This window comes from Punica granatum, chromosome 6, assembly GCF_007655135.1.
Source record: "Punica granatum isolate Tunisia-2019 chromosome 6, ASM765513v2, whole genome shotgun sequence".
NCBI lineage: Eukaryota > Viridiplantae > Streptophyta > Magnoliopsida > Myrtales > Lythraceae > Punica > Punica granatum.
Window position 1 is genome coordinate 17,805,274 of NC_045132.1, and position 27,004 is coordinate 17,832,277.

The following is a 27,004-nucleotide window of genomic DNA, read 5'->3' on the forward strand; positions in this document are numbered from 1 at the left end:
AATAAAGATTCGAATTTATAAGAAGTATCAGGGTCCATAGAGACGGAGATTTGATATAGAAATTTCCGTCTCATGTGGATAAAGATGTGAATTTTAGACAAATATTTTCGTCTCATTATTAAGAGATGAAATTTTTATGTCTCTGATCCGTCTAAAAAAAAAGAGACGGATTTCTCGTCTTATTTTTCGTCTCTTTGATAATGGACGAAGTCTTCCGTCTCAAAATTGAGACAGACTCGTTTCGTCTTAAAATTTTGTCTCTATAGGAGAGACGGATTTTGAGATGGAAAGTACCGTCTCGATATTAAGAGACAATATCTTCCTTCCCCTAATCCATCTCAAATAATGAGATAGAGATTTCCGTCTTGTTTTTTTTGGTCTATTGGTTAATACACGGAATTTTGTGTCTCAATTTTCAAAATTTCCGTCTCAAAATAGAGACCAACCCATTCTATCTTAAGATTCCGTTATAGAGACTCTATTCCTATAGCATTTTAGAATATGAGTCAAATCTCTAAATATTTGACGAAAACGAACACATATTATTAAATATTATTAGAATGTAATCTTGTTTTGGCCACTATTAGAATATATATAAACTTAGGGTGTAAGTTATAAACATGTCAAGAAATTACAGTATATGGTGATAAGGTCCTATTAGCATTCAAAATATGCAGATCAATGCTAATTGCATGATATTATATTTTATGTTTGCTGCTAGTGTTTATGCTGTACCATTTCAACCAATTGACTTGAGATGTACTTGACGAGTATCCATTATCTAGTCATATCGATCAGATTCGTTTGCCTATCACCAGCTTAATTTTTTTATCCGGTTGCTTATTTAACATATTTGAATCATTGATCGACATGGAAAGCATTGCAAAGTAAAAGAAGATCAACCAAATTTTGAAAAAGAAGAAAAGGAAGCATATTAACCAACTTTAGGCTAATGCAGGGGCCTTTGTGAGTTGGACCTTTAACTACCTTTACTTCGAACCCTAATTTCATCTAGCCATATATAAATTTTCATTTTCTTTTAATATAGCTACCTTCTTCTTTGTTATATATATGCTTTCAAGTTTTTAACAAAACAAGCAAATTTTACAAATGCTAAATATCGTGCCACGTAAAAATTAAGAAATATATTTTTCTAAGGCCCGTGGTTCTAGTAAAAAGCCGAGAAAAAAGGGAAGTGAAGGTACATAGGAAGTCAAGTGTGATCAAATGTATAATGTTGATCCCAAGCCGGAGCCGGGTGCAATTGTGTCACCTGGATCCTCATGTCGCGTCTTTTTAGTTGTACTAATTTTCGTGAAGATAAAAATGTAAAAGAAGAATTGATAATTCGTCCTTGAAAATTACAGCATCCTCATGATTTTGTACTGAAGTAAGAGTCATGAGATAATGAGAGAGAGAACTATCAATTTGGTCTATGAGATTGACGACTTGCATCAATCGGGTTGTTTACTCGAATTTTGCATCACTTTGATCCCTTTTTAGATCAATGTGGTCCCTTTTAACATCAATTTTGTCCCTCTTAATATCAATTTTGTCTATCTTAACATCAATTTGGTCCTTCTTGACATCAATTGGATCGCCCTTAACATCAATTGGATCACTCTTAACATCAATTTTGTCTCCCGCATTTGGTCAATCGTTAGTCAATGATGGAAAACTACTAAATATCAATTCATTCCTTCCTGGCCATTATCAAAAAGGTCCTTCTAGTCATTTTTTCCTTGTACGCTACCTCATTTTAGTCCTCGTCAACATCAATTCTTTATATCAAAAAGGCCCATATGGTATTCTCACTCCTTCCTCCTCTTGTTCTTCTATCTATGTATAAGCTCTTGAGGCCGACTTTGAAACATCGTTCTCATTGCTCATACCTCTGATTCACATGTTATTGGTGGTTATAAAAAGTTTATACGTAGTACTACTACTTAGGATCATGTTTCGAGCAAAAAAGTAAAGAAACAAGTTAGAAATGTATGGTTGAAATTTGATTTTCACTCACAAGACAAATTTTGAAATGCGATATCTCTGAAACAGTGCAATGAAATTATGAGTCATCAAGAGCTATAACTGTTGCGTTTGATGTACGATAGTAGAAGACAATATGAACGAAAAAGCAAAAGGGACACACGGAATTGATTACCTAGTTCGTCAGTAATTCTGACTACGTCTGGGGGCGCCGCCAAGTTAGGTATATCCACTATTTTGAGTTAGGGTTACAAGAGATATAAACTACTGTTTATAAAGGGAACAAACCCTAATTACATCACCAATGGCCGAATACAACATGGGCCGAGGGCTACGCTCCCGGGCCCTCAAGCAAGGGGGCGCTGCCTCCCTGCAACCCCCAGCCAACTCATCGGCGAGTTGGATCGCCGATCTCGATTCAGGCTCCATAACTCAACAATAACTTTATTAAAAGATGAGGAATCTGTCTATATATATTTTTTGAACCACTAATGACTCTATAATAATTCCCATTAATGACCTACAACTCTCTCTCTAAAACCCGAGAAAAACTAGAAAACTCATGGCGGGAACAATGTCTAGATGGCGATATTCATCAGGAATTACAAAAGGATGGGAACACGAACACCTAAAACCGGGAACAACTAAAACCAACCAATCAAAGAGGGACCAAAAACATCACCATCATAATCATCATTAGACCGTGATTTGTTTGACACGGAACAAGACGTCAAAATCACACATTAAATTAGAGATTTATCATATAATTGCAATTTTAGAAAAATAATTAACTCACACATATCTGACCAGAAATAGCCAAGGGATGAAAATGAGACATCCGATTACAATTTTTCCCAATATAGCTCCACGCAAAAAAAAAAAGGAACATTGAACTAACGCAAATGAATTAAAAAATCAGAAAAAAGGAGAAAAACGGAAAAAAGGAAAATGGACAAACCTTTCACAAAAGGCTCTCCCCCTCTTTTGAAATGAATCCTTTTCTGCAGATTCTAAAATTGACAAAAACTAAAAATAAATAAATAAATATTTATTTATTAAAATTTAGCGGCAAGCGAAATCCTTAACCGCTAAGCTTTCATCCTCATCCGTCCCTCAGACAAACACTATAAATATCCGCTGTTCATCGAGCGGATTCATCCATATCTCCGAACTCCATCCATTTGGTCAAATCGCAAGCAGAGAGACACCGACATAGACCGACATGGCAGAATTCGACATCTCCGAGCTTCCGGAAGGCTGCATTGCCAACGTGCTGTCCCTCACCAGCCCCCGCGACACTGGCCGGCTGTCCTCCATCTCCGCCACCTTCAGATCCGCCGCAGACTCCGACGCTGTCTGGCGCCACTTCCTGCCGCCCGACTACGAGTCCATCGTTGCTCATTCATCGGATTCGTCGTCCCTCCATGGGCTTCCGCTCAAGGAGCTCTACTTCCGGCTCTGCACCAACCCGATCCTCATCGACGAGGGCAGAAAGGTTAGTCGCAATGGCGGTTCGGGACGGTAATTGCGTTTTGGATATTAAAATCGTTGTGCCATATTAATCCCGACGAGGATTCAATCGGCATTGTGTTTCATTGTTTGAATTGTTTCTTATGAGCTTCAGAGTATCGTGTATAATAGAAATTATCCCGTTTCTGTAGCATTGCTTACGGTGCAGACTAATTGTTTGTCAGGGTAAATATGTGATTAAGTTCGACCTTTTGCGCCTTTGAACTATCGAATTTCTGTTTTTTCGGAAAAGGGCAGGCTATGCTGATATTATTTTCTGCTCACCTTTTGAATTTATATTTTGTTCTGCTCACCTTTCGAAATGTCTCTATCAGATATTGAAATCGTTCTGCCGTCGTAATCCCGATGAGGATTTGGTTAGCTTTGTGTTTCCATCGTTTGATTTGTTTCTCATAAGCTATGAAGTATCGTATAGATTAGAAAGGATCCTGTTTTTGCAGCAGTGCTTATGGAGCGGACTAATTGTTGGTTAGGCAAAATACATGATTAAGTTCGAGCGTTTTTGCCTTTGACCGATTGAATTTCTTTTCTCTTTTTTTTTTTTGGGGGGGGGGAAGGTCAGTCTAAGTGTTGTATTTGGTTTTAGAGTTGAGTTGAATTGAATTTTAGTTTTAATTGGTTTGTAATGATTGTGTTATTGAATTATGAGAAAAAGTGTGAAAAATAATGAATAGTTGAGAGAAAGTAATGATTGTGTTATTGAATTGTGAAAAAAAGTAATGAATAGTTGAGAGAATTTAGTATTAAAAATTGAATTGAATAGTTTAAAAAATTGAAGAAAAATGAAAAAGTAATAATTGTATTGTTGAATTGAAGATAAGTGGTGTTAAGTAGAGTAAAATTAAAATTATGTGGTGAAACCAAACAACTGATTTGCTCGATTTTTGGAGATGTCTCTGATGACCTCATTGAACTTAGGAACAATTTGCTATAATATGTTCTGTTTTTGCTCGACCCGGTTTGCCAAAATCATGTTTTCCCCGTGGCATCTGTATGGATCTGATTTGTTGTTTTTGACATTCATTACCAGAGCTTCTGGCTGGATAAATGGAGCGGTAAGCAATGTTACATGCTATCAGCAAGAGACCTGTTCATCGTTTGGGGTGATACACCGAGGTACTGGGGGTGGACCTCCAGCTTCAATCCCAAGTCGAGGTAATTGCCCTTCTGATATGAACTCTCATTCGCTGGAAAACCTGATCGGTTTTCATCCGTCTATTTACCTATATTAACTGTTGCCCTTGTACTTGAGCAGGTTCCCTGAGGTGGCTGTTCTTCTGGCTGTCTGTTGGCTAGAGATTCGTGGCAAGATCAATGTTGCAGTCTTGTCCCCATCAACACGTTATGCAGCTTACCTTGTGTTCTCATACGATGAGATGGCCTATGGATTTGACAACCGACCCGTAGAGGTCGGGGTCGGGTTTGTGGGCAGCGAGGAATCCAGAATGAGAAGCGTCTATTTAGACATGGAGACAAGACAGAGGCAACGATATCAAATAGTTCCGCGCATCAGGCGGTTCAATTTCTCAAATCCTAGCCGCATCTTGGGCCCAGCTACGCCCTCTCCTAGACAAGAAGATGACAGAGGGGAGTACCCGAAGGAGAGGAGCGATAAGTGGTGGGAGATAGAGCTAGGCGAGTTCACCACAGGGGAAGGACCAGAGGGAGAGCTCGAGATGAGCGTCTTGGAGGTGAAGGGCGGGGGCTGGAAGAAGGGGCTCGTCATTCAAGGGATCGAGATCAGGCCCAAGGACGGGAAATGAGACGCGATGCTTTCATGCGTTCAATATATAGCGAGGTAAATCTACAGGTCGAAGGGCCGTTTGTTCCTATCTGCATAGTAAAGAAGCAGAGAAAATCCGCTCTCTCATCTCCTCTTATTAACTTAACTGTCCCAAGTTTATTTGTTGAACTATTCCAATAGATTTGGCTTCTCTTATTCCTGTCTAGGCTTGTAGCAGTGTTTGAGATTCAAATTTCCGTACTTCGAATCAAGACGAAGGGCGAGTTTGTTGCAATATGCTCGATTCTAGATGGATCGATACCGACAATCTCATATTCGACAACGTGATTTGACCTTGGAATGAACGTGACATCCATAGAGTACCTTTTAACTTTCCCGCTTAAACGAGTGAATATCATCTTTCTTTTGGCATCTTAGCCAATAACTGAAAATCAATGCATGCACCGGTCCATGAGGATGGTCTTATGCCTGGGTGTTTGGTAGTAGTAGGAAAACTGCAGAATACCACATTTTAACATTCCTAGACATGACACATAATCGAGTAAATTAGACTGGATATGAGAAAATGGGTGTCGTTACAGTTGCACTCAACCTCTACTTGAAATCAAGAGTTCATGAGATCGATATTCACCGATGGGAATCCGATGCCCTTTCATTTACTTTCGCTGTCATCATAACTACCCTCTCATGAAAATCATTTGGGTTAATTTCAACCGTACATTACGATATTTTGAAAATTTTTATGACATAGCACATATCGTCATAATTACACCAAATTGCACGATATTTTAAAAAAATTTCACAGCATACAACGAAACGCAATAATTTCACTGTATGGCCAAATTTTTTAAAAATTTTCACGGCATAACACGACGTTAGTTTTCCGTCAATGACATAACGGTGTATGTATATGTATGTCTCCACGTGGCCGAGAGAGAAAGAGAGAGACATACATATACATACACCGTTATGTCATTGACAAAAACTAACGTCGTGTTATTCCATGAATATTTTTTGTAATTTTGCGTCATACGATAAAATTATATCGTTTCGTGCTATGCCGTGAAAAGATTTTAAGATATCGTGCGATTTGGTGAAATTATAATGATATATGTTATGTCATGAAAAATTTTAAAATAACGTGTTGTACGGCGAAATTAACCCAAATCTTTTTTGCCATATATGGTATCCTATTGGGGATGATGCATTCCTCTACCAATTGAAAAAAGAATGGAGAAATAATTGGTCGTTCATATAAAATATTTAGGGAGAACACAAGTTCAAGCTAGTTCAAACACCCCACTCTCCCATGAGAATTATCGGGATCGATAGTGTGCGTGAGGAGTTGGCCTCCAGAGATTTTTACAGTAAGGTGGGGTAGACACTGCGATCTCTTCTGACATACAGTGCGGCCAGACGCCCTCAACCACCAGCGCTAAAAGATTAATTAAACAATTTTGCTATCCCATAAAAGAAGTTTTGAATAGTTTGAGGAGAACATGCAGAGAAGGAATAGTATAGGGGCAACTTGTCAAATAATCATAGATTATGGGTGGGTTTGCAATCCCAAATCTTTTGGCTGGCACGTGGAGTTTTTTAAGCAATGACATGTTATGCGCATGCAATAGCCCTTTATTATTCTTGCAGACGGAAAGAGAGCACTGATTCGACCGCAACGGTCTTGTCAAAGAGCGGTTACGAAGTATCAGCCAGGAAGTTAATTGTCTGGGGCGATTGACCTAGAAGTTGAGGTAATTGTCCTTCTTATTTGAACTCTCGTTCCAGAAAAGTGCATCCGTTATGATGTCCGTTAAGTGGGTTGTTCTCCGGGCTATCTGTCGGTTCGAGATATGTGGCATGATCAATATTGAGATCCAATCTGCATCAACACGTTATGCCACTTCCTCGTGTTTTTTGATTCTCCGAGATTTGAGATCATCTTTTAGAGGTCGTGTTGGGTAGGGGTGTGCGAGTCTATGTACTCTTTTTTTTTTTTTCGCGATACCCAAACTCTATCATGTAAGGAACATACTTCAAGATTTAATTAACTTGTTGAGTCATAAAATCAGAACCTATATTATATTACAAGTTCCGGGTACTTTATTGGAACCAGTAAATTTTTTTGTCTCGTTAAATAAAATCGAAAATGTCTCGTCCATAATCAATAATCATGCAATACAGAATGTCGATAAAGATTTATATATATATTTAAATTAATGGCTATATTTTTTAAATATGAGAATATCTTAATATAACTATATACATATATATATATATATAATGTGGAAATTATTATCCTAGTCCAAGTATCAGTTCGAGTTCCGATTCTGGATACCCTATATGTAAGAATCGAAATTGAAATCGGTTTTCACCGGTTCCTTATTTTAATACTCGAATCATATTCTAACGGATAGGTTTCGATCGGTTTCGAATATATCCGGTATTCGTGCACATTCCTAGTATTGGGCTTGTGGACTGCGAGAAATCTAAAGTGAGGAGTGTCTTTTTGGATATGGAGACATAATCGGCAATACCAAATAGTTCCCCGGTCCTCTCGAACTATCCAACTTCTTGAACCCTCCACGCATAATGAGCTCGCATCCGTCCACTCTAGGCAAGAAGATAACAATGGATGAGTTTGGAAGGACTAGTAATAGTAGAGATAAGAGAACTTGAGATGTGCATGGGCTTCTTGCATTCAAGGAATCCAGATCAGAGGCTTCGAATTTTTGATTTTACAAGTAATTGATTACATTCTTGGAATTGTAAAATGGTATTTACAATATCGATAAACTTTTTTGTTAGAAGAATAACGATAAACTTCGAATATCAATATTAAGTACACTCATAGATATATAAATATAAATATTAAGTACACTTACAAATATATGTATTTTCGAATTTTTAATATCATAGTTAATTAGCTACATCTATATATATATATATATATATATATTTATCTAATAGTATGATGATGAACAATACTCGCCGCATCCTCATTTCTTATCCACCCTGTGCGCACCAGAATTTCGTCTCGTCGGGGTACGCATGCGCGCGCCTAAATGCAACGCAGCTTGGGAGTGTCCACTTTCCCGGGGACGCGCGACGGACGCACGTGAGAAGGAGTCGCCACTTGCCATTTTACGACCCGAAGGTCGAGGGCCGGCAAGTTACCCGGGTCTAGGAGTATGGGATACACCTAGTATGTTAAGGCAATGGTCTGTACGGAACCGGAAATTCCGACTTCGGGGGTTCTATTACGTGTGGGCCTATATCCCACACGCCCTTTCGGTACTCTAACTTACTAGGCTTGCCATTTTATTTATTTACTGCATGATTAAGTTTCGCTCATCTTACGCGTTTTGACACCGTAAATTCGAAGAAACACTCTGACCATCTACTCTCCGACCGGGATTTTACATGAATATATGTATAATATAAAACCTTACATTGTTCTCTCAAATAAATAAAGACAAGCTATAATGACTAAATCCCGGTCGGTTCGCATTTGGCCATGATTTCACTCATGCTCACCGTATAATTTGGAAAAGACCGAAAATTAAATTAAATGCGCACTCGGTGTATGGGGGTATTGGATCCCGTGATCGACGGTTATAGGCGTTGGACCCAGTGTGAATCGAGTCCTAAAGGATCGGGCCCGATCCGCATAACAATCAAGTGCAAAAGATGTAACAAGCAAGCTCAACTAAACAATCAATGGGGTTTTGTTATCGCCGAATTTACGTGAATTAACTGATTATTAACCGGGGTATATTGGCATACAAATCCTACCTTAAAACAAACAAAAGGGTGATGGATAGGGTATGTAGCATTCAGCATTATTTAAACGGACCCAACAGACGTGATGTCCATAGTCAAGTCTCGAATGTGTGGGTTGTTTTTTAGATTATTCTGTATCGTGACAATATGGCTTTTACAAATTAAGAGTGTTTTTCACCTAAAAAACCAAAACCTAACCCTCTATTTGACTATTTGACCATGTTTGATTAAGCCGAGTTTGAGATTAATCCGTTTTCCCATGTTTTAACCCGTTCTAAACACAAACCTACACTAGGATTATGGCAGGACAAGAACCGGTAATCATACCCTTGAATCGGTAAATATGTGTGTACATGAAAATCAAGATTACGCTGTACGTATCTCGGTGCTTTAGAAATTGTGAATTTTGAAAAGGGCATGACTAACAGTTCTTGGACTGTCGACGCGATTACAAATTATTAATCAATTCGTGCAATCCATTTAAAGAAATCAAGTGATTTAATTTAGCCAAATTTAACGTCCCGATTACCCCGTATGTAGAATTTTAGGTTAATTAGAAACTTGCCGAATGCTTTAGTCTACGGATTTCGAGCCGTCGAGATGGCCATTAGTTGACCGCTCGATAAACTCTAATTTCCGATATGCTCACAGAATTACAAAATTGAAATATTTAAATGGGGCACATGCATTGTCGGTGGGTGATCCAAGTAGAAAAGGGCAGGATATTTTAGAAAATGTCCAGGGACTGAATTAAACGATTTTAAAAGAGCAGGGACTGATTTGAAAATTCTAAAAAATTGGGGACTGATCTGAAAATTCTAAAAGATTGGGGACTGATTTGAAAATTCTAAAAAAATGGGGACTGTGTAAAAAATTACTGAAAGTGTCCTAGGGCCTATTTGAAATGAATTTGAAAATTGGGACTGATCTGAAAATAAAAAAAATGGCCCCAGGACTAAACTGAAACAACTTGGAAAGTTTTTTTGGGATGTTTGAAAAATTCTGGGAAATCCAGGACTGATTGGGAGATAGTAAAATGACTGGGACTGGATTGAAAAGAAATTTTGAAGTTCGGGGCAGACCTGAAAAGGGTGAAAAATGGCCCAGGGACTAAACTGAAACAACTTGGAAAATTTTTTGGGACGCTTGAGAAATTCTGGAAAATCCAAGGACTGATTGAAAAATAATAAAATGTCCGGGACTTGGTTGAAAATAAATTTTAGGGTTCGAGGCAGATCTGAAAAAAATAAAATGAGTCATCTGGACAGAAATGTAACAAAATGGAAAGTTCATAAAATCGAGTTCGGGACAAATCCGATCACCCACGCGACCCAAGAACACTCAATTCACATTATATCCAATTAAGCAAGCAATAATATTCAGGAAATGAGCCCTAATTATGCCACTAAGTTGAGAATTTACCTAGTTCGGAAAGTTGAAGGGCCTCTCTGTAAAAATAAAAAAATCGCCGGATGAATCGAACCAAATCGGATCGGACCGGATCGGATCGGACCGGACCGCCCGAAGGAAAACCGCCCGGAAGAGCGCTGGGCCGGACTGGGGAACCTTGGGCCTGAATGGGCCGAGCCTGCAAAGGAAGAGAAATGGGCCGAGGCCCGTTAGCCGAAGGGCGGCCGGGATCGGGAGGAAAGCGGCGGCGACGGGCTGGGGCCGGCGGTTCTCGCTCCCTGGACGCCTCGACGACGGCCGGAATGGACGTGGGGGATAGCTCTGGGCGCCGCCGATGCTTCGCCGTGGTCGATCGGGACCTCATCGGCGCTTAATCAGTCGGAATCGGGGGGAAAAGGTTACGGTTTTCCGGCAGAAGCTCCGAAACTCCGATTTCAAAATCCGCCAAATCGAGAGCCAATTTTCTGATTTCGTTTGCTGGGTCGTGTTCCTCCCCACCCGAATTGTATTCCTGTCCATTTAATTGCGATTCCATTCCCTTTTCCGTTAAGATTTCGGCCGATTTGGCCGAAAATCGCGAAAATCGCGATTTGGGCGTTCTGGGCCGGCGGGAATCGCGGGCAGCCGGCGAGAGCTGCCCGGCCCCTGCCCGGCCTGCCCGAATCGCTCATTTTTTTTTTTTTCAAATTAGGGCCGGCGGGTCACGGGCAGCCGGTCAATGCTGCCCGGCCTTGCCCGGCCCTGCCCGAGATTTTTCTTTTCTTTCCTTCTTTCTTTTTTTTTTTCTTTCCTCTTTCTTATTTATTTATTTATTTTTATTTTTATTATTATTAATTAATTAATTAATTAATTTTTTTTTAAAAAAAGGTGATAAATAGAAAAATGACAATTTTACCCCCCCCGGAGCCGATGGACCGAAATTGGGTGCTGACACACCCTTAGCTGCACATATTTGGAATTTTTAAATTCACAAGTAATTAAATACATTCTTGAAATAGTAAAATAGTACTTAGAATATAAACCTCTACAATTTCTTACCAACATTAACTAAACTTATAAAAAAAAAAAACAGTGCAAGTACTATATCTAAAAGTTCAAGTAACATAAGGATAAATATATGTCTTAATTCAATTTATTACACAATTTTCTTTTTCGAGTTTCAGTTTCAGTTTTAATTACAAAGTTTGTATTTTAGAGTGAAAACAAACTTTAATTACTTAAATTGGTTGTCTCAGAACGAATTTCATTCTCGAAAGATTTTTTTCTTTTCAATTTCCACGATAACAATAAATACACCCAAAAATGATTAGAAATTTTTTTATTGGAAGGGAGATTTATGATGATTTTTAAAATAATTTTATACTTATATATATATATCAAGCTTCGACTTAATTAGCATCTTGGAGCAAAATAGGAAATTGCCGATTAATATTAAAAAGAAGCATCTCAGAATAAAGTAGATAATCTTTAATCTTTGAAAATAAAAAAAAATGTATCAATTTAATTAAATTTGATTAATCTTAAATTTTGTTTTATGATTGAATTTTTTCAATTCTCAGAGAATAAAATTTATTATATAGACCATAGACTGCATGAAAAATCCGATTCGAAAAATCATAATTGTTAAAAATTTTAAAAAAATCAATCTACTATCCATAATTCCTAAGGTTGCGTTTGGTTTCATAGTAGGGTTTTAAAATCAGATTTTGATTTTGATTTTGAGTGGAATAAATGGGGCCCACCCTTTGACTTTGTATGAATTATGTTGTTTTGTTGTGGAAAAAAAGTAATATAAATGGGGCCCACTCTTTGACTTTGTATGAGTTATTTTGTTTTGTAGTTGGTAGAATTAAGTTAGAATTGTGATTTTAAAATATAATCTTGAAACCAAACAAGCCCTAAAACTTTTCACAAAATAACTGGCATTAAATTGATAAAACCTTTACTTGAATAAAAAATAAGTAAAAATACAAAATGCAAAAAAACTTAGAAGTAAAACTGTGTAATGCAATTTTTTAAAACAAAAAGCATCAATAAAAATTATTAGTAAATCGCACGATGCATGATATAAATCTATATTATTTTAAGTTTTAAAATTTAAATTATATAGATGATCATTATCAAGTAAAAGATATGAAAGTTTTAAAAGCCGAAGTGTCTTCTACAATTTCGAATCCGCATCTCCCATTTCTGTCTCTCATGTCTTATTTTCCTTTTTTATATAATTAATTTCATTAATTAATAATTTACGTAACGAAAACACTTTATGATAATTGCTTTTCATACATATAAGGAAATTATTATGAAAGGAATTATATCTTTCAGAAATTGTATGATTCAAAATTAAAATTTCAAAATTTTAACTTTTAACTTTAACTCAACACACTACATAATAAAAACACACATTTCCCAAGTCAAAAATTTTAATTTTAACTTTAACTCAACACACTATACAACAAAAACACACATTTCCCAAGTCAAATTTATAATCACATCTCATTTGTCCTTTTTCACAATTAAAATCATAATTACTTTAATTCTAAAACCAAACGAGTAAGAAAGAATTTACGACGTGCCGTGCATAACACACGTGTACGGGTCTGGTTTCCTCTAATCCAAACGAATTTATTGAATAATTCTGGGGAAGTTTGTTAAATAACCATAGATGAGGGGCGGGTTTGCAATTCCAGTTCGTCTTTCCTCAGACGATGTGGACCTGAAACTGACGGAATTGCCACTGCATCCGCAATGACCATTTTACCCCTCGCGAAATCCCTAATTTAAGAATCCTCCCCATTTTTCAGTTTGTCATCTACGACCACAGTTCCTTAGCTCTATATGTACCCCAGTTAACGGCGGCCACCGTCAGCACCTCCGGCGACGGCGACTCTCCGGTCAATCTGAACTCCATATATACGCAGGCCTGTAATCTTGCTGATCTCTCTCTCTCTCCCTCTCTCTGTCTCTGTCTCTCTCAACTGGACAATCAGAATCAATTCTCGTTCTCTCCAGCAACGGAGGGTTTCACCGGGAGTCTGCTTGAAGCTGAGTGAACTTGGAAGGATTTTCACTCACCCGCTCATTCCTCTGAAGCTTCTGGCTGCTTCAAGGTAGTGCAAGGCACTCTCCTTCTCCCTCTTTCGTGCTCTGCCGTTCTTGCTCCTTTTGTCTGATTAGAGGTTCCGACGCGCCATGGCAGCGCGATCCGAGAGGCTTCCACTGGGATCGTCATTGAATTGTTTCCAGTCCAATTGCTTACTAGTGCATTTGTTTGAAGATTGATTTGAAAATTCGTCATGAGGAATATATATGTGCGTATATTCATGTGTCCATAGACATTGTCAACACCGTTTATTTGTCGCTGTTAATGTTGTATTAGCAGACTGGCACAAACGGCCTCCCGAGAGCCCGGGAATTTGGAAAAGAGTCTGTAACTGAGGCTGTGACATGCCCGGAAAAGGGGGAGAGCATGGGACTCATGGAAAAGAAATTCGACGATAGCTAAAGTCGTTTGGATTGTCAATTTGGTTATATTTCTTCAGAGTTATCAATGAATTGTGATATCGACAGTTCGGTTTTCCGTGACTTTTGGGCTGAACGAGTTTTGAGTTGCTTGGTGGCCTGTTGAAATTTTTTTTTTCCCCTCGCAAGAATTTACCCTGTAAAGGTAATTTACCTAACTGGATTTGGTTGAATGGAACTTGTGATATTTATCGGATGCATGTAATCATTAGGCTAGGCATGTAATTAATATGCAAAATGAAGCATTGTATCAACCCGCTTTCCTTTCATGGAGCTCCAGTCGCTGGAAACTCTGGCGATTTTTTTTTGGTGTAAGTCACGAACTATGAGTGGAAGTCATCCACAAGCCTATCTCGGAGTATTGTTCTTGTTGATCTCCTTATCTGCCTGTTTTTAGGGTACGTTCCTTCGGATGTTAATTGTAGGATTTGTTCTTTTGCTGCAGAAAATGTTGTTATTCTATCGAGGGGAGGACCTGTCCTCCTTGGTCTTGCTAAGCTAACCTGGTACATGGTTATCCACTGACTTTAGTCTATATTTTTTGCTTTCCCAAGTATGGATATTTCCCAACCAATAATTGTTTTTGTTTTGCAGAATGTATTGCCTTCTGAAGATTTGGTGGTCTCTGGGTTCAGATTGTTTCTGGACGAAACTGCTCTCGTTTCACTTGCTCAATGTGGAAAATTCCTTAAAGTGGCTCCTCTCAGATCACCCCTCCGCCCTATTATCCTATGGAAGATCAATCTTTAGCAGCCATCAATGCCGAGCAGCACTCTTTTCATGTTGCAACTACTGATCCTCCTATTGTTGTTTCCGATTCGGCTCTGTCAAACTATTCTCTAGCTATTGGCCAGGAATTTCCCGATGTTGAGACTTGCAGGAGGATATTAAAAGACACTGCCATTGCACTTCATTTCGATCTCCGAATAGTAAAGTCAGATCGGAGCCGTTTTATAGCCAAGTGCTCCAAAGAAGGCTGTCCATGGCGTATTCACGTGGCCAAATGCCCTGGAGTTCCCACTTTTTCTATAAGAACCCTACAAGGGGAGCACACTTGTGAAGGAGTTCGCAACCACCACCATCAACAAGCCTCAGTGGGTTGGGTTGCAAGATCTGTGGAAGCACGAATCCGTGATAACCCACAGTTGAAGCCCAAGGAAATTCTGCACGATATTCAAGAGGAGCATGGAGTCGTTGTCTCCTACATGCAGGCTTGGCGTGGGAAAGAAAGGAGCATGGCGGCACTTCATGGGACCTTTGACGAAGGTTACCGCCTCCTTCCTGCTTACTGTGAACAAATAAGGAAAAGTAACCCCGGAAGCATTGCCTCGGTTTTTGCTACTGGACCAGAAAACTGTTTTCAGCGGCTATTTATTTCATATCGTGCATCAATATACGGGTTCATAAATTCCTGCAGGCCACTTTTGGAGATCGATAGAGCACATCTGAAAGGCAAGTATTTGGGTACACTGCTCTGTGCTGCAGCTGTTGATGCTGATGATTCTTTGTTTCCACTTGCTATAGCAGTTGTTGATGTGGAAACCGATGAAAATTGGATGTGGTTTATGTCAGAGTTGCGAAAGCTTCTCGGTGTAAATACAGAAAACATGCCTAGACTTACTATACTGTCCGAGAGACAGAGGAGTATGGTTGAAGCAGTGGAAACGCATTTTCCAAGTGCTTTTCATGGATTTTGTCTGCGACACGTTAGTGAAAATTTCCGGGATACTTTCAAGAACTCTAAGCTGGTTAACATATTCTGGAATGCCGTCTATGCCCTCACAGCAGTTGAATTTGAGAGCAAGATTTCTGAGATGGTGGAGATCTCGCAGGATGTATTGCCATGGTTTCAACGCTTTCCCCCTCAGCTGTGGGCAGTGGCTTACTTTGAAGGAGTCCGATATGGGCATTTCACGCTCGGGATTAGAGAAATATTGTACAAGTGGGCCCTCGATTGCCACGAACTGCCAATCCTGCAGATGATGGAGCACATACGCGATCAGTTAAATTCTTGGTTTCATCAGCGCCAGGAAATGGCCATGAGGTGGACTTCTATACTGGCCCCTTCTGCAGAGAAACGGATTATGGAGGCAATCTCAGATTCCCGATGCTATCAAGTACTCCGTGCAAATGAGGTTGAATTTGAGATTGTATCTACGGAGAGGACAAACATAGTCGATATTAGGAGTCGGGTCTGTTCCTGTCGAAGGTGGCAGCTCTATGGGGTACCCTGTGCTCATGCAGCTGCTGCACTCATTTCCTGTGGGCACAATGCGCATTTATTTGCCGAGCCATGTTTTACAGTGGCAAGTTACCGGGAAACATACTCTCAGATGATAAACCCAATTCCAGATAAGAGATTATGGAAGGAAACAGGGGAAGGAACTGAGACCGATGGTGGAGGGGCAAAGGCTGATATTGCAATTCGCCCACCCAAGATTCGGAGGCCGCCTGGTAGGCCCAAAAAGAAGGTTCTTCGCGTCGAGAACTTCAAACGCCCAAAAAGGGTCGTTCAGTGTGGCCGCTGCCATTTGTTAGGGCACTCACAGAAGAAGTGTACAATGCCAGTCTGACCGAAAGTCTTAGTGCTACCCTCTTTGTTCCCTTTCTAAAACAGTCTCTTTTCCGATGTAGGTAGGAAACTAGCAGCTAGCTTGCTTGTAATATTTGTATCTGTACGTTTTACATACTGAATCGCAGGAATAAGCATCTGCGCATTTTCGGTTGGTTTAACGGCAGCATATTTGGGTTTGCTGGTTTTGTTTACAGGATTGTTACTGGGTTACTTGGATACCAAGCTCTATTTAATCCTTGGGCGAAGTTTGTCGGTGGATGCAGCACCGCCAGTGCAATTCAGAATCCGACCTGTGAAATTAAACTTGACAATTTGTAGATTTGGAAGATGTTTCACATTGGATTGTAATCAACATATCTTACAGGGCCTATAGTTTGCGTTTTCGTTTCAGTTTGCTGCTATGTAATAGATCGTGATAGATGTAATAGCTTGGATGTGGCTTCAGGGCCTTGAGATCGGCAGAAACTAGCGATCGCTGTTCGCTGTTGCTGGTGGAACTTGGCGGAGGGATTGCAAAGAGCCACGGAGGGGGGGTGGTAGAGCGGTGGTGGGAATTCGAAATTTGATGAATAATCAAGGATATATTGGTATTTTGAGTTCCTCGTACATAGAGGAAATTACCAATTACATATCGAGTGGTAGAGCATGAGAATTCAACATCTATTACGAAACGATTTTCATCTTTCATGTCATAGGAGACATCACGCAAAGTATGACACTCTTCGAGGGCGTGGCCCGTGTATCGGTGAAATCGACAGAATTTTGAATAGTCGAGACCGGGAGGCCTTTACTGATAAAAACAAATAAAGTAATTGGAATTACGTATACTATATCTTCGTAACCGCATCAAAATTATAGCCCCTTAAACATACCCTTGATGTTTTAAAGTGTGTCGAAGGCATTAGAATCTCTCATGCACTATGGGCATGTTTCGGAGCTCGGAAGGAGCAGAGAAAGTTTTCTGATAAATCTATATTAAGTTGTTGACAAGATAGGGATTTGGTCAGGAGTCCGTCAGAATATGATTATTAAGAAGTTAATCTCAGTCCACTAATGAACCTTTTAGCACTATTTTATCTTTTGTGGATGCGTCCTATTTTAACTCATTTGTGTACGCAAATGTAGCTGATAGTATGCACGCGCAGTCGACTATATGAAGAATTTGTAAATCAGAGTACGATATAAATGAATTGAAATATGAAGCGTACAAAAAGACAAAAAAATGACTGGACGATCTGTGATTAGACTTAAAATTTTTCGTATTTTATACAAAAAGACATTGTTGTACTCATTTTCAATTTATGAAAGTTTCTATCGGATGAATTAAAGAGAGGGAGGGGTCGCGATGGCCCGACATTGGTCACCATTGCCCCCGCGAGGTCTCTATCGGCATGAAGCGTCATTAGTGATCTCACATAGGTTGGTGGTGATCAGCATAGAACCCCACTGTCATACGATAGTCTCTCTCTTCACTCAAAAAGAGAGAGAAACAAGATTAGAATTGTGGTGGCCAAACTCGAACCAACACAACCTCCCATCAAGATTACTAGCGGTTACTATCGGGCCTCCTAGCCCCAACTGGGGTCGTCGATGATAACCGGCAACCTCGGGCGGGGCTATGCTGGACAAAAGTAGGCCACCACAGTCATTAATCTGCTCCCCCGCCAAAGGCGATGGTGGCGACGTCGGGCGATATTTGCCCCTCCTTTTTTCTCAAATTCTTGTTCCATTATTTTTAATTTAATTTAACTTTCTAGAAAGATCTTTCACCCAAAATTAAAAAGTTGTATTTTTTAATTCATATTTCATTCCCAATCCTTGATCTGCACTAAATAACTTATCGGATATTACAAACCTAATGTACATTAAATCCTACAAACCTCCTAATACCAGGACCAAAACCTGTTGCCTTGTCACTTGGCCATGCCCCATTCACATTTCTATTCAATACTCTACTAAAGACTAGTATAAGGATCACATCTCGAGCCAATATCCTGTCTAATATTTGCCTACCGAATGCAGTCTATATGGTTTACGAGTTGTGGTCAAAGTAAAGCTGGTCACATGCGGTCTACTGGTTATGAGGAAGCATCGACTGTGAATCTTTGATAATCGTTTAAGCCGTAGCGGCCACAACATGAGCACCATATAAGGAAAATGCAGCTCATAAACTGTAGACCGAGAACGGCTCATATCTTTCACAATAATCATAAGTGATGTACAAACATCGATTTTCTGCCCGCAAAGGAACCCCAAGAGTATGATTTTCATAAATTCCAACCAGCCGAACCTGGACTGCATAATAAATAATTTACAGTTGATATTGCCTTTTGAGTTTGGAAAATAAGCCGGGGCCCGATAGTACGCACAAATTGGTCTAAAATTTGATATCATCGCACAAAAAGATACTGCTCATCGGGGAAATGAAAATTCAGCCTCAGAGTTAACTGAACATACTGGGAAGGGGTCTTACTGCCATAAATGCATCCACCATCTGCCAAGAAGAGAAGGAAAAACACACATCATTAATCTCTAAGTCTCAATTCACAATAAAGGGGAAAAAACACAAAGATTCTCAGTTCCAACTGATAGTAGGAAATATCAGCCACTCAATTCACACTGAGAAACCGAAGCCGCTAAGACATGCATGAGATGAATAGTACAGCAGTCAAATCTTTAAGAGAGTGCATCTCCAGGACAATTCTTAACATCACACTGCAAAACCTATGTCAATTCCCTGTATAAACTAAGGAAAACAACCAAGCCAGTGGTCTGGTTCGACATCATTTCAAAGTAGAAACAAGATACTGCTGGAAATCAAAAGGGGGCATTTCCCAACATTGGCATGATCAGCAAAACCATTTGCACGACAACCAATTTGCGAGTTGAGGGGCATCTATTCTGACACCAAAACTGTTGACCACATATACCGTCATTGTTTTCCATCTCTTGTTAGTGCTCATCACCCATCTGCACCTTCTTAAGCCAATCAAAAAAATTATAAGATACTTACCTCATCTGTCACAGCAGCTCGTGCCCTTTTATGTCTCTCTACCAATTCAGTCAAAACTTCTATCAGCTGCTTCTTTACATCGAAAGTCAGCATGCGCCCTGAGCCATACTCCTAAAAGAGGAAATTTCGGAGTACATCAATAAATAAATTCAAGCATTCTTCTGTTTAACAAGCGTACGGGATGAAGAGAACTCACCTGCTTTATGTAGTCGAGTTCAGCATCATCATCAAGGAAAAAGCTCAAGTATTTAACTGGTATATCCACCTGGCACGAAGTTTAAGAAAGCTATATCAGCATCAAGTGCATCTAGAGTGACCTTTTCTTTTTTTCCAAGTAGAAATAATAACGAATCAATCTATCCGTACTACCTCCAGATTAGCTCCGTATAGCATTTGCTTCTCCTTTGTGTCTTGGCCCCCGGTGAAGGCATACCTATTGATCTGTTAATAGAACATATAAAAGAAACCTTAGCATTCTCTCATTGACCTCAGAGTATCTAATTTGTACGAGTAGACAAATCCCTAGTCTCATCTTCATCTAATTGAGATATCATTGCCACTTTGCATATATGTCTAAGCTTTGGCTGTTAAGTCAACTTAATCTACATGATAAATGAAGGGAGCACTGAATTTGGTAATGTGATATGGAAATTATACATACGCTCTAACTCATAAACAATGTTTGATCATTGGCCCCCAGGATAAATGGGATAAATGTTTTAATTCTTTTGTATCTAAATTAGTGATTGTTGGTGCTTATAGAGCACAACTAAGCAATTGGAGAATTATTTGTATACAAGTAAATTTTGAGAGCAGACCTTGTCTTTGATTTCCTTGGGAGTATCGGTAACATAAATGGCAGAATTTGGGTCACTAGCTGACATCTTGCCAGTATCTCCCTGCAAATATCCAAAAACCAGGTATTACTTGTGCGTAGCACACCAGAACAGAAGAAACCACCGTTGCTAATAAATTACAGATGCCATGACAAGCATTCAATATTTCCACATACCTTGCACACCATATTTTCAAATTCGTATGCTCACTCAGATTTATAAGCATATAAATCTCTGGAAAAGTTTCTGTCAACATCTTTATATTTATTCTGACTCATGCAAATAATAAAGTTAAGAAGTTGACATCCATAAAAAATTGAGGATCAAATCAGGAAAAGGATAAGACCTTGACCCCTTAAAAATTAAAGAATTTGCAACTCACTGATAGCAAAATGAAGTTCCTCAAGGTATCTTTTTGTAGACACTTACATGCAACTAGAAGCAGGTTCGTGTTACACTCATATGTAAGTTTTACAAGCTTTCACAACCTATCCATTAAAAAAGGAAATTATGATGCAAGGCGGCAATTTTCATGTAGCTCTTTCCTGAATACTCAAATAGATGATATCAATACCCAAAACCAAATTGCAGAAATGTATCTGAGTATCCTCATTCCGAAGAAAAGCATGAATTCCACTACCTAGGAGCATGCTATGCATATCAAAGAATGAAAACAACATGAATCACAATAGTACCTGCAGGGCAGGGAAAAATGATGATTCAATCAAAGCAGGCTTGTGATATCCAATGCGAGGAGCAACATCTCGTGTCATTCTGAAATATGGGTCCTGACAAAGATAAGAGGCTAAAAAGCATAAGCAGACCAAAATTGAGATAGATAAGTCCCATCTGAAACAGCATTCACTGAATTCAAAACTAAGAGACAAAACCCATCTGCAACAGCATCCACAGACACAGACAGACAGCCAAGGGTACAAACAATTCCAACTCCAAAATAAAGCAGGCAGTTGGCATACTTCCATCATATATCCATTAATTATGAAAATGTCAGTAAAAACTTGATAAGTTGATTTTAGGATTATAAATTGGGAGGAAACGGCGAGCTTCATATGTTCATTAGGAATTATTTACTGTGTGTTTGGTTTTTAAAAAATTTTCAACTCTAATCAACTCAACTCCACTTATCTTCAATTAAATAACACAATTATTACTTTTTCCATTTTTTTAAATTTTTTTAACCATTCAATTCAATTTTTAATATTAAATTCTCCTAACTATTCATTACTTTTTTCACAATTCAACAACACAATCATTACTTTCTCTCAACTATTCATTACTTTTTCACACTTTTTTCTCATAATTCAACAATATTATCATTACAAACCAATTAAAACCAAAACTCAACTCAACTCAAAAACCAAACACATTCTTAGATATCCTACTCCCAGCCATCTAAGAAGAAAACAAATAAATTAGAGCAAGTATATCAGCCATGCTTGAAGGATAAGCATCAATAAAAAGAGCTTTTGCTGTGAAAGAAGAGATGAATTCTATACATGAATAACTGGGAAGAAAGTTAAAACAAAATTGTGAACAGCAAGAACAGACACCCACCTGATCTATTGCACAAGGAATCAGGCAACGAAGATTCTCCTTTCCTGAGAAAAGGTGAGGAAAAGAAGAAGGAAAAGATGGTACCGCCTGCATATATCCAATGCATCATGAGTTCAATCACAAGAGAAACATAGTATACTGAAGACAAATCACATGAAAGCACTTAGAAAGGAACTCAGGACCAAGGCATATACTATTGCTGTCAACTTGTTAACCTAGAAGCCCCTTGAAGTAGAGAAGCTGTTCATGATGTAATATATCCAATGATGGAAGCATGGCATAATGATATTACCTGTACTGGTGGAAAGCTGACCTTTCCTATATGATCTTCACCCGTAAAACCAAAGATGCCGACTACCTTATATTAGAGATTGAACACAAGGTGAGTGCTGGTGAAAGAAATAAGTAGCAAAAGGATCGATAAGCCATAAAAGCTCCTCCAAAGGAGGCACAACATCTGATTACCTTATTATAAGTGACACATTTGGCAACTCTGACCATGTTTTTGTAAAAGGCACTACAAAAAGGGAAAAAGGTGGATCATTCTCTGAAGTAATTTAACAGCAGAAAGTAATAGTGTTAAGGGTTCTTCACTCATAAGTTTCATGTTCTTGTCACTTACCCACCGACATAATCGAAGTCGGAAAAAATGAAAGTCCTTGTTACGTCGAAACCACAAGCAATGATATCTTTAGCATTCTCCCTGGCGAGTCTCTGACTCTCCTCCACTGAAAGGGTCTTCCACATGCACTTCTCGTCATCTGTCAGCTGAATAACAAGAGGAACCTTAAAAGCATCTTGTAGATATCTGCATAGACGAGAACGCGAATCGGCAAAAAGAACATACGACTCCTCCGATCAATGACAAGTAGATGTGATAGAACGCAACGAGTACAACGGAAATGCAGGCGAAATGAGGCAGCTTGAAGAGCAATAGACTTACTTGGTGAACATGAAAGGGACCAAGTGGCCCAAGTGCAGAGCTTCAGAGGACGGCCCCCTGCCAGTGTACAAGTAGAACTTGTCCCCTCTCTCATACGCATCCAAAATCTCGTTGAAATCCCTAAAAACAAATCAGAGAAACTAATGGCCTTCAGTTACATTCAAATTCAAACCATTAGACGAGAATCGAATGAACCTGCTCAATGCCGACTGACCTGTGGGCGAAGAAGACGCCGCGGCGGAGGAAGACGTGGGGAGGCCGACCTGTGAGGCGGTGGACGCGGTCGATGAGGGACTGGTCGAGCCTCTGGCAGCCGAACTTGTCGATCAGCTTGTCGTAGTCGATCTTCCCCGACACCTCCCACGGGTTCACCTCAGCTTCTTCCCCTGCTTCCGCGTCTCTCTCCTCCTCCTCCTTCTCCATCTCTCTCTCTCTCTCTCTCTCGTCGTTCCTTGCTTGCACAGACGATGAAGAAGAGCTTGTCGTTGTCGCCTCTCGCAGAGGACTGAGTAGGGATTTTGTGAATTGTTTGGGGGGTCAATAGGCCCAATCCAGCCCAAACAAAGGGCCCAAAATTTTGAGCTTGAGGCCCTTCTGTAATTTTATCATATGCATATGGGATTTGTAATTTCTTGAAGAATAAAATCTTGGTTCTGTTTTTTATGCATAAATATATGTTTACTACAATTATATCTGTGTTAATATTTACTAAGATTTTGTGTAATCTTCAAATCTATACCAATTTGCCATACATTTTACAGCTTATCAGAATTAGCGTTTATTTTTCAACAACGATCATTTAGCGCCTTTTATAATCAATTCAAATGCTGTTGAACTAACCCATTGGTCTTGATCCATGTCGCTTACGTGCGGACCAAGAACTACAAATTTGTACATTAAGCCCGGGCTAGGGGTTTGTCAAGATCCCGTTTGATCTTAGACTTCAACATGACTCAACTCCGATAAACATGAGCCAAGAGCTCATGTTCGAGCCAAGCCATGTCAACTCAAGGATGTAGAATCACATGCTTCAGAAGCAGACCTGCAAAGAGTCGTACTCGAGCATCGATACCTGAAATCTTTCTAGATCAAAACACTTTTTTCCAGATCAGCCCGTTAGAATCCGGAATCAAATAGATCATAACAAGAATTTACATGCTGCAGGTCTCAGGTTTGACAGAACAGACTCGTCCAGTTCAGAAAAATTAACCCTACAAACTAGACAGAACTGGACGCTGTAGACTCTGCATACAAGAGGGCATATACACAGATCTGGTAAGATTTCACACATTAAGAATTTATTAGCTAATACAACAGCTCGTGCTACATTTCAGTGCGACCCTCACAAAAGTTGTACTTCACATGGTTGACCTTTACTGGGACATCGACCAAACATTCAGCAGCTTGATTGAACAGATCAACATCACCTGCCACCCTGCAAGTTCCATAAAAGACGAGCCTTCAATAAATTGACCATGCAAAATATGCCCGGTATGCAAGAAACCAGCCACCAATAACTATTCATTGTCCACAAGATATGAGTATGAAAATAATGCAGATGGACTCCGACAGACACATTCAACAATGCTCGGAGATTCGCAAGGTAGGTTGATTAGATGCTCATTCACAGTGTCACAACCCAAACAGAATTATCCTAATTCACATCAATGCAGCAACAATGTGTATTTTCCCCCTCGTGCAATCATCAGGGCCAAAAGATTCAGAGTACCAACAACTCAGTAAGATTAAATAAACCATAAGAAGGCAAGTTGGATTAAGCACCAGACTTACATCCCGTCAAAGCGAGCTCTCTTGCTAGCCTTTTTCTTGTTCTTTCGCCTCTTTCTGGAAGAACTTGGAGGACCATCACATTGCTGGTCAGAAGATGCAGGAACAAAGGTAATTGGTAGGTTAAGTCCTACACTGGTTTCTCCTGGTAGGGCAGTAAATTGATGCCGTGGAGCAACAAATGTGAGCATGGTATCATCAGGAAGAGCTTCTGTGTCTTTTCCCATTGAAGTCCCACCATTATGAGTAGCAGCCTCAACCACAGGCACGGCATTATTATTTGAGCCATTTGCATTCAGGGATGCATAAACTCTAGCCTTTGACTTAATTATTGGGGCGAGCAATGCCTCTGACTCTGACTTGCCTGCATAGTTTGGATTTAATTTAATCATCAGAATATTGATTTTACAACTTCTATGATCTTTTTAACATCGATCATATATATGAAAGGATACCTCGAAGTGACTGGATAGCTGCACGCGCGGCCAACTGTTCGGCCTCCTTTTTGTTTTTCCCGACACAAGCTGGGTAAGTAACACTGTTGAATATCAAAGAAGACTCAAACAATGGAGTCTCCCCCTCTAACTGCCGCGTCATGTAAGTAGGCATTTCCAAGTGCATCTTTGTTGCAAATTCGTTCATTATAGATTTGCTAAATATTAAATCCTGTAAAAATCAAAATAAAAGAATAACTCTAGATCTGGACACCTTTTCGAAATCTAGATATGCCTCTCGTAATAGAAAGACCCATGGCAATAGCAATGGAACCATCTGAACGAAATGCAGATTTCAGCAGTTAACAGTCTATGTGTATACTTTCAAAAACCTTCTATGCCTTCTGTTGTAATGACAAATCTCAATCCTCTCTCAGTTAAATTTTAATCTCATTTGATTGTTAATATCATTGTATATTAGCAGATCCAAACAATTGAACGACGTCCATTAGCAGATCGAAGAACTCATTGTCTAAACTTATCCAATTCATACAACATTCAAGAGTCATACTGAACATGTTTTCTGACCTGTATGATGAAGTTGAGAAAATCAGGTTACACATTTCACTTAAATTTATGGAATGAGCAATTTAGCAGTCAAAAAAGTCAATACCTCATGAACAGGAGGGAGCTGCTCATTGTTGACTTTTTCCAGTAGAATCTCATAAGCAATCCTCGCAACATCTTGTTCTGCTTCCTTTCGATGGAGGAAGGTGCGCGGGGAGGTGTAACTCTTCCCATCCACTACCACCGTAGCTCGGAATCTTGGGAGATGGCCAAGCCCCTCGTTGACAGTGCTGTAAGCCGGAGTCGGGAGGGAGGACTTGTGAGCGAGTTCTTGTAGGCGGTTCTTGTAGGCATGACGATCCAGAACAACTATAGAAAAGTAGCAGTGAGGACATAAGAAATTAAACAGAAAAATGACAGAACATTTTCTGACAAGCCAACAGCGTATCATGCCCCGGCTAACACCCAAAATCCCCCCACGCAAAACAGCAATCTCAGTACCAAAGTTATCATTTCGAAGAAACAGAAGACATGTTCGAGCTCCATCGAGCATTTGCCACACTAACCACCAGCCGCCTAAGAACCTATCCTTCAGGACAAACATAAAATAAAAAAGGGCGGGGGGTGGCTGGCCGTGACATGAGCAAGCCATGACTGTCTCCGTCAATGAGAACAAGTGCTCTCAGAGTATCAGAGCTCCGAACTTGAACTGGGGAAAGCCCAAAGCCAAGTGAAGCAGAGACCTTACCTCTGGGTGAAGCGGCAGCCGGATGCAGCTCGGGCTGAGCGGCAGGAGGAGGCAGCTCGGGCTGAGCAGCGGCAGGGGAAGGCAGCTCGGGCTTAGCACCGGCAGGGGAAGGCAGCTCGGGCTTAGCACCGGCAGCCGGAGGCAGCTCCGGCTGAGCACCGGCAGCGGGAGGCAGTTCGGGCTGAGCACCGGCAGGGGAGGCAGTTCGGGCTGAGCACCGGCAGGGGGAGGCAGTTTGGGCTGAGGGAACTCGCTGAAATCGGCCCTTTGTCCTGACATTTCGCCGCAAAAAGGGAAATAATCCGATCGTCACCGACGGAGGGAGCGGAGTGTGTCTCTCTCTGTCTAGGGCTTGGGAACTGTGAGTTCGCTGTCTCCGTCAAATTGGAGCAACCGGCCGTGACGTCTTCAGCCGCGGTTTGCCAGTTAAATTATATATTTTCAATTTTTTATTTTCCTTAAGTAATTAATTAGTTGACTAACTAATTATTAATTAATTAACTGTGAGTTTGCATTTGTAAGGTGAATGGCGATGGAAAACTCTACCATTTCA

At 39.9% G+C, this 27,004-nt stretch overlaps 4 protein-coding genes across 7 annotated transcripts; 2 read left to right on the forward strand and 2 right to left on the reverse strand.

Moving 5' to 3' along the window:
- The first annotated feature begins 3,123 nt into the window (after positions 1-3,123).
- LOC116209988 (putative F-box protein PP2-B12) lies at positions 3,124-5,630 on the forward strand. 2 transcript variants are annotated; one of them, XM_031543762.1, is made up of 4 exons: positions 3,124-3,481; positions 4,547-4,671; positions 4,772-5,314; positions 5,467-5,630. In XM_031543762.1, the coding sequence occupies exons 1-3, from the start codon at positions 3,209-3,211 to the stop codon at positions 5,277-5,279; spliced, it is 906 nt and encodes a 301-aa protein (XP_031399622.1). In that variant the 5' UTR covers positions 3,124-3,208; the 3' UTR covers positions 5,280-5,314; positions 5,467-5,630. The 2 variants fall into 2 exon arrangements, with proteins under 2 accessions (XP_031399622.1, XP_031399621.1); XM_031543761.1 differs by having other exon boundaries at positions 4,772-5,630.
- A 7,620-nt stretch (positions 5,631-13,250) lies between these two features.
- LOC116211158 lies at positions 13,251-17,140 on the forward strand. Of its 3 annotated transcripts, none has more exons than XR_004157622.1 (4): positions 13,251-13,560; positions 14,418-14,478; positions 14,567-16,606; positions 16,742-17,140. XR_004157622.1 is itself a non-coding variant. In XM_031545404.1 (4 exons), the coding sequence occupies exon 4, from the start codon at positions 14,704-14,706 to the stop codon at positions 16,543-16,545; it is 1,842 nt and encodes a 613-aa protein (XP_031401264.1). In that variant the 5' UTR covers positions 13,251-13,375; positions 13,463-13,560; positions 14,418-14,478; positions 14,567-14,703; the 3' UTR covers positions 16,546-16,738. The 3 variants fall into 3 exon arrangements, 2 of the variants coding, with proteins under 2 accessions (XP_031401264.1, XP_031401265.1); XM_031545404.1 differs by lacking the exon at positions 16,742-17,140 and having other exon boundaries at positions 13,251-13,375; positions 13,463-13,560; positions 14,567-16,738; XM_031545405.1 differs by lacking the exons at positions 13,251-13,560; positions 16,742-17,140 and adding an exon at positions 13,601-14,117 and having other exon boundaries at positions 14,567-16,738.
- A 1,571-nt stretch (positions 17,141-18,711) lies between these two features.
- Positions 18,712-23,401, reverse strand: LOC116211988 (tryptophan--tRNA ligase, cytoplasmic). The gene is made up of 12 exons (XM_031546548.1): positions 23,129-23,401; positions 22,915-23,034; positions 22,594-22,779; positions 22,437-22,488; positions 22,264-22,329; positions 21,972-22,058; positions 21,092-21,184; positions 20,379-20,459; positions 19,930-20,001; positions 19,757-19,825; positions 19,561-19,671; positions 18,712-19,041 (listed from the first exon to the last, which is right to left on the reverse strand). Exons 1-12 carry the CDS (start codon positions 23,335-23,337, stop codon positions 18,991-18,993), a joined length of 1,197 nt encoding a protein of 398 aa, XP_031402408.1. The 5' UTR covers positions 23,338-23,401; the 3' UTR covers positions 18,712-18,990.
- Positions 23,402-24,011: 610 nt separating this feature from the next.
- On the reverse strand, positions 24,012-26,830 carry LOC116212463 (double-stranded RNA-binding protein 1-like; the record flags this gene model as incomplete). Its single annotated transcript, XM_031547089.1, has 5 exons — positions 24,012-24,349; positions 24,706-25,066; positions 25,158-25,368; positions 25,810-26,072; positions 26,452-26,830. Coding segments are annotated over 5 exons (1,326 nt in total), but the record flags the coding sequence as incomplete, so codon positions are not given.
- Between the last annotated feature and the right edge of the window lie 174 nt (positions 26,831-27,004).

What these genes read in the sequence shown, in the direction of transcription:
- LOC116209988 (XM_031543761.1), top strand. Translation starts at nt 3,209, where the DNA reads ATGGCAGAATTCGACATCTCCGAGCTTCCGGAAGGCTGCATTGCCAAC. An exon ending in TCATCGACGAGGGCAGAAAG is followed by an intron (nt 3,482 to 4,546) that starts GTTAGTCGCAAT and finishes ATTCATTACCAG; the next exon opens with AGCTTCTGGCTGGATAAATG. An exon ending in AGCTTCAATCCCAAGTCGAG is followed by an intron (nt 4,672 to 4,771) that starts GTAATTGCCCTT and finishes GTACTTGAGCAG; the next exon opens with GTTCCCTGAGGTGGCTGTTC.
- LOC116211158 (XM_031545404.1), top strand. Translation starts at nt 14,704, where the DNA reads ATGGAAGATCAATCTTTAGCAGCCATCAATGCCGAGCAGCACTCTTTT.
- LOC116211988 (XM_031546548.1), bottom strand. Translation starts at nt 23,337, where the DNA reads ATGGAGAAGGAGGAGGAGGAGAGAGACGCGGAAGCAGGGGAAGAAGCT. An exon ending in TATACGGAGCTAATCTGGAG is followed by an intron (nt 19,826 to 19,929) that starts GTAGTACGGATA and finishes ACTTCGTGCCAG; the next exon opens with GTGGATATACCAGTTAAATA. An exon ending in GAGCTGCTGTGACAGATGAG is followed by an intron (nt 19,042 to 19,560) that starts GTAAGTATCTTA and finishes TCTTCTTGGCAG; the next exon opens with ATGGTGGATGCATTTATGGC.